The sequence below is a fragment of the Gekko japonicus genome, unplaced genomic scaffold, assembly GCF_001447785.1.
Source record: "Gekko japonicus isolate JY-2015 unplaced genomic scaffold, Gekko_japonicus_V1.1 scaffold280, whole genome shotgun sequence".
NCBI classification, from domain to species: Eukaryota; Metazoa; Chordata; class Lepidosauria; order Squamata; family Gekkonidae; genus Gekko; species Gekko japonicus.
Window position 1 is genome coordinate 1203630 of NW_015173130.1, and position 6832 is coordinate 1210461.

The 6832-nt window shown below is 43.0% G+C and overlaps 1 protein-coding gene across 8 annotated transcripts in view; it reads left to right on the forward strand.

Annotated features, from left to right (window-relative positions):
- The window catches only part of MYBPC1 (myosin binding protein C, slow type), a 134945-nt gene that overhangs the window by 67723 nt on the left and 60390 nt on the right, over positions 1–6832 (forward strand). For all 8 annotated transcript variants that reach the window (XM_015422091.1, XM_015422094.1, XM_015422097.1 and 5 more), the window contains 2 exons: positions 115–171; positions 4550–4716. In XM_015422091.1, the coding sequence (XP_015277577.1) occupies positions 115–171; positions 4550–4716 (224 nt within the window). The remainder of the gene's footprint in view (positions 1–114; positions 172–4549; positions 4717–6832) is intronic.

Below are 6832 nucleotides of genomic sequence, written 5' to 3' on the forward strand. Positions count from 1 at the left end.
CCTTTGCCTGTCTATACAGTATTGCATTGTAGGACCTCTAAAGTTTATGCAATATGTGTTGTTCATCTCCCTGGGTATTAAACAACGATTTGATCTTTTTTTTATTAACAACAGCGGTGAAGGACAAGAGGATGCAGGAGAACTTGACTTTAGTGGTCTCCTGAAACGTAGGTGAGAACCAAGTGATGAAGTGAGCAGGTGTGGACTGAAAATGGTTTAGGCTCTTACACTGAAAGTTGTCAGGTGTAGAATTAATCCCTCCAAAAGATGCTGCCATCACTTCCATTTGATGTTCCCAACTTTAATCTTTAAGGGGCAAAACCTTGCTGAGAATTAATACAGCTCCATCCCGACCAAATGCTGTTCAGTATGTCAACAAGAAACCATAATGGTCACAGAATATTTCTTAGGGCTGCTACCCATATTATGACTCAACAACACAGGAATGTTCTTGTGTTGCTTACATTATAACATGGGTCAAGGTCTTCCTGGCAGTTGCCAATAGTATATATATGTTTGTTTAGTGTCTGCATGGTGTTGTTTAATTTTCCTGTATAGGGAAGAGCAATTCAAACAATTGAGCCTGGTGAGAAAGTTGGGGGGCTGGGGCCATGGGATGTCAGGCCAGAGCCTAAGACTGCCCTGGAGGGAAATTATCCATAAGGGCCAGCAGCACTGTCATAAGGAAAAAAATGAGAAAGGGGAGAATGCTGTAAGCCACTTGGAGAAAAATTGATTATATATGAAGTAAGTAAATAAACAAACAAACAAGAATCCTTTCAGACATCCCAAACTCATGAGCCATGGCCAAGAAGATGGTCCAGGAGCAATCTTGCTTGGCCCTGGCAGTTCTTCTGAGGAAATATCTCTAGAATTAATAGAACAGTTGCCATTATCGAGCACAAACGTTTTAATCTCCTCATAATTTTAGACCAGAACCTTGTTTACCGAGATAACTTGAGGCACTTTTGAGATGGACAAACGTTCCCTGATTAGACCATTCATAGACTGCTGAGTGCCAAACTAGATGTTACATTTGTTAAAGAGTCCTGCAAACCCAGTTTTGACTCTCAGAGTAATGCATGTGGAGCAGCTAAAATGAGGCCAATAACTCCCTCCAGTGCCTGTTTAGGCTAGGAAAATGGCATGGAGGGGAAGACAAGAGCCCTTCCTCCCCACACATCACAGTTTCCCGTTCAATCCGACTCTCATTTATTTATAAACAGCCCCCACAGCTGCTGTTTAGCTGCAAGGAGACAAACCTGGACTGAACTCTTTAAAAACTGTGATGTCTACTTTGGCCCTGATACGAGGGGGAATTAAGTCCTTTCTCAGGAATTTATCCAATATCCTGCAGAGAAGGCTGGTAGTTGACTCGGCTAAGTACTGCATATACACACACTTTTGGGGGGGTATTTTTGGGATTTTTTTGTGAGTGTGTACACCTGGAAGTCATGGCGACCTCTTGTGACTGACCCCTACTGGGGGCCTGGAGGATATTCAGAGAGATGGCTGAATAAACCTGCCCTTGCCTCCTGACTTCTGGTATTCCAAGAAGGTCTCCCATCCAAGGACTTGCCAGAGTTGACCCTGCTTAGCTTCTGAGATCTGACAAGATCCAGCTTGCCTGGGCTATCCAGCTTGCCTGGGCTATACACACACATTTTTAATTCCATTTCATTCTCACCCGGTGACCATGTTCTCTTCCCTATGTAGGATTCTTCATTTGATATGTTCTTATGGGTGTTCATATTACTACCAGTATATTTGAAAGATATGTTTGTGATACTTGGATTTTTTTATCATTTCCTACTAACATATAACTTGTGTGTGGAAAGATTTCTAGTGAACTTTGCAGTCTTGTGGAATTATACCTATGATTGCTACATAAATTTTATGTATATATATATATGTGTACACATATAAATCTATAGAAATGTAACTCTTGTTTGGATAATGGGCAAATGAGACTTTCAAGGCAATCTGGTGACTATTATATTGTTAATAATCAGCATTGCATCACCAAGGTTTAGAATACTTTGTGCATACTAGGATAGGTTTCCGTCACCTGTCTTCAGGAATCCAAGTTTTACTTATTTACCACATAAGTGCTTTATGTAGGACCATTTCAATAATTTCTATGTTTCTAGTTATTTTCACTTTTTATATTTCATTTTTTATTTCACTGCTCACTGAAATCAAACTTCTTTTTTCCAAGTATATTTATTTTAGGAAAAATCTGAACACTTATAAATATATATTCTGACTGTTTCCAAATTTCAGGTTGGTAACTGTGGCATCCACGAAACACATACGCTTCATAACAGACTTCACTGGGACAGAATCAAACTTTTTACATTACATTTGCGATTTATATACCGCCCTATCCATATGGCTCAGAGCGGTTTTACAGACACATACACAATTTATCTAAGCTAGGGTACAATGGTGAGGGGAGGGTATTTTTTTCTTAACTAGGCACCTAACAGCAGGATCTTTTTTCCTTTGAATTCGACGGTGGACGGTAGATTCGTCTGCAATAGCGGTTTCTTTCCAACATGGAAAGTATGTCAGATTATATAACAGGTTATGTCAGGGTATAGCAGCCATCAAATAGCCAAAAGAACACATTGCATTTCAGCATGTTGAGGGCTTCTCATGCATCAGATCACCAGGAGCAATTCAACTAAGCTGTCAATGGGAACCTAACTCATTGAGGAAATCAACTCAGCTGCTGGATATAAGCCAAGTTTCATCACTCCCTGAGACAATAGGTTTCAGAAAAGAGCTCGACCTAACCACTTATGCATAAGGATCTTAATGGCTGATGGCAGGGCTTCAATTCTGATGACAGTATGAGGGGCTTTTAGATTGCCAGAACAAACTAATGATCTATTTTGGCAAAAGCTAAACAAGTTAACATTCTAACAGGCGCAAAACAACTGGAATATTTCATTGGTGCCTCTTTTTTTAGTACATTTTAAGCAAGACAGAAACTTGAGTAAAACACAAAAGGGTTCACATCCTATGCTATACCGCCTAAAAAAAGAAGCAAGTTACATGCCCATTCTCCACTCAAGAATAGTCATTTCATGTTGGTTTGCTCAAAGATTTGTTCTTCAGTTGAACAATGTAAATGAAGAGTCTGGAAGTTTATTTCCCTAATGGGTTGAAAATAAGGATGCACCTCATTCTCAACTACAATCTAATATTGGTTCATCTTGATGCACGTGCATACCTCTTGTTGTGGTTGAGAGGTGTTGCCGCTGCTAGGATGATCAGCCTATTAGAATGAGAATATGTCCTTTTAATGTGTTTCGGCTTCTGAATATCTTTGTATTTTGACCTGATCGCTGGGAAGGTGGAATCTCACTCAAACAGCAGTGTTTTGCAGTAAGTAGCCAATCTTTATAAACTGTAAGCATGAACTTTTCAATAAAAAGCCATGCAATAAAAGTCACGTACATAAAAGTCACATATACCCAAGCTTGCTTTCGGTTTTCATATGGTGAAGTCACTACAAAGAGAGTTTTGCCTGTTATTCTCTATGTTATGGCCATTACGTCTGAATGTATGATCTCATGTTGAGATCTGAAGTAACAGTTTTTGGACAGATCTCCAGGACATCATGATCATGTGAACCTGACAGGTAACAACATCATGGTAAAAATTAAGCTGAGCAACACATCTCAGGGGGAATTCATTTGGCTATTTTCTCTATTCTTCAAGATTATTTTTTCAGATTTTTTTCTGGAGATGTCACATGGGGAAGGCAGCCTTCTGAAAGTTCAACACGGATTGATCTTCATTGTCACATTTTGACAGCCTTCAAAAATCTCTCTGAGTTAATAGTCAGGACTCATGTCAGGAACATTTAAGTCAACCCCTCCCTATGTACTTTACCATGAGGTAAAAATTATTTTCAAAAATTCCTTTGTAGTAAGGAGAAAGAAATCCACTTATTGGTCTGAGAAAGATGCCCTGGTGTATTTTCAAATCACTGTTGTTGATAGTTACAACAGCTTCCCTTTTCTTGAAACAGTCAATATATACCCATCAGCAATTAGACTTCTTTAACAACCAGCTGCTTGAAATGGCTCCCATTTGCCACCTGTTAGGGCCAGATTCAGCAGATATTAATGTCATTTGCTGTTGATCACTCACTGTTGGACCAGGCCCTAGCAATTATCTGTTTCAAAGCACATGTTGCAGTTTTCTTTCTCATCAGTTGAATCACACACATGGAAAAACAATAGCTTGGTGCAGAACTCCAGTTTCTTTCATATGAAACCGTACAGAAGCTCTTTTGAACTCAAAAGGCTAACTCAAGATCTGTAAAAACGTTACCCATTGAAGACTAGGGTAAGTACACCTCCTTCGTTTCTACTATAAGGATGTCTGACTGGCAACCAATCTCATTGGCTCAGACCTATCCTTAAGCCTTTGAGTTAAATCACTAGGCTTCGCTAAAAGATTTCCAATTTAGCTTTCCTTGGAATGGATGCCTGTTTTATTGTGCTGACTTGTGCTACATTTATTTATTTTCCAGAGAGGTTAAACAAGAGCCAGAAGAACCTGATATAGATGTGTGGGAGCTTCTGAAGAACGCCAATCCCAATGACTATGAGAAAATTGCATTTCAGTATGGGATCACTGACCTGAGGGGCATGCTGAAACGTCTGAAGCGCACTCGCAGAGAAGAAAAGAAGAGTGCAGGTATGAATGTAATAGAAAACCCCCACAGATCTGTCCAGGAAACCAAAAGGAATTTCTTCCGAAAAGCATCTTGCATAGAGACCTGGGAGCCAGTTTGGTGTAGTGGTTAGAAGCTCAGACTCTAATCTGGGAGAACCGGGTTTGATTCCCCACTCCTCAGTTTGCAGCTGCTAGGTGCCCTTGGGCAAGCCATAGTTCTCTTAGAGCTGTTCTCTCATGAGCAGTTCTCTCAGAGCTGTCTCAGCCTCACCTATCTCACAGGGTGTCTGTTGTGGGGGGAGGAAGGGGATTGTAAGCCACTCTGAGACTTCGAGTGAAGGGTGGTGATCCAATCTCCTCCTCCTCTTCTTCTTCTCAACAGCACAGACATGTAAAGAGTTTTGGCAAATATGGATACTTGCACCTTTTTTTGCAAAAAAACCCCATGACTGCTGACACTCTTCCAGTTGTTCAGCTGTCACAGCTTCTGTGGTATCTACTTAATTTTTTTTTTAAGCAGACATCTTAGTATTGCACACTTGTGAGTAAAACAAGTTTGGCCTTCATTTATACTGAGACATAAAGCGATTTCACCATTCTTATGTCCATCCATTCGTCTTTTGTCACACTCTCCTCCCATGACTCACAATGGTGAAGGAGAGGAGCTTAAGAATGCAGGTGGATGTGTGGTGCTTCCCATTGAGTTTCATGGGACAGAGTAAACAAGTTACGCTCCAGGATGTAGTTTAAAGGGGGCATAACATGACTCTTGCTCCAGATACAGGGATCAAGGGGGAAATGTAGGCCTCAACCCAATAGTATCCCTGAGTACATGCTTTCATTTTCTGACCCCTAAATGTACGGCTGATATTCATTCTATGGACTTGGGAGTAAAGTCTGCAGTCTGCATCCGCTCCCTGATATTGGATGGCCTAGGCACAGCTGATTAGGGATCCCAAGTCCCCCCGGGGGGCGGGGAAACCCTGGCGCCGCCGGATCGGGCCCCAGGGGGAACTCCTCCCCAACGTGCGCATCACCCGGAAGTGACGCGGGCATGCTGGGGGCGGGGCCACGGCCATACAAGGGAAAACTCTATGGTGCCCGGCGTGCCCGGCGTCATAACGTCACTTCCTGGTGACGTATGTGCGGCGCACACGCACTCCGGGATCCATCCGGGAGTCCCCCGCCACCAAGGTAAGTTCCACTTGGCAACCCTACAGCTGATGGATGCCATGGGACAGAACGGAGGGGTGCCAGCACTTGGGAGCCTTTTGGGACCATACTGATTTTTTAAATTCCTCAAGCATCATGACAACACTTCCTGGTTTGTACTCAGAAGTGGCATCATGACACTCTAGGAATTTGCATGTCATTGCATAACATCACTCCCCCACCCCTGCCACTGTTATCCCTGGAGCCCCTCAGAGCCTGGGGGAAGAGGCTTGCCCACTGCCCCCACGGGAATATTGCAGAAGCAATATTCTCCTTCATCTCCTGAAGGCAGGTCACCAGTTGTGGGGGAAAGAGACATGATGTTTCTGTAGGGTAGCCATTCTTCAGTTGGGCTTGGTGGATCGCCTGGTTTTGTGGGCTCCACAGATCCCTCCCCCCAAACAGTGACGTTGGCAGAAAAAAACGTGATGTGCTTATGTCACCCGGAAGTGACGTGGGCACATTGGTGACTTCAGGGGGCAACGCTCTGTTTTTGGGGGCAAACTCTATGGCATTATACGCTGCTAAAGTCCCTGTCCGATCCAACCCCTGCCCTCCCCAGGTTTCACCACCAAAATATCCAGGAGTTTCCCATCCCAGAGCTGGCAACTTTTCTCCTCCCTCCCATTTATGGCGCTCTTCTTACATCTCTCCCTTATTATAAAAGAGTTTTGGGTGCCAGAATTCTAAAATTGGCCCCTTTAGTGTTAGGCCGAAAAAACTGCCACTCGGAAGACACTGGCTGGGTTCATTGGCTGCTTTGTGCAGTCCCGGCCAGCGTTCCAAGGTCATTTACATATGGAAGCTGATTGGACTACACTCCATTCCACACCTCAAACTCACCCCCCCCCAAGGCAGTTGGAATTTTCAGTTGGGAGAGGAGAATGATGTCAGCTGCTCCCTAGGCAGAGGCTGTGTGTGTGTG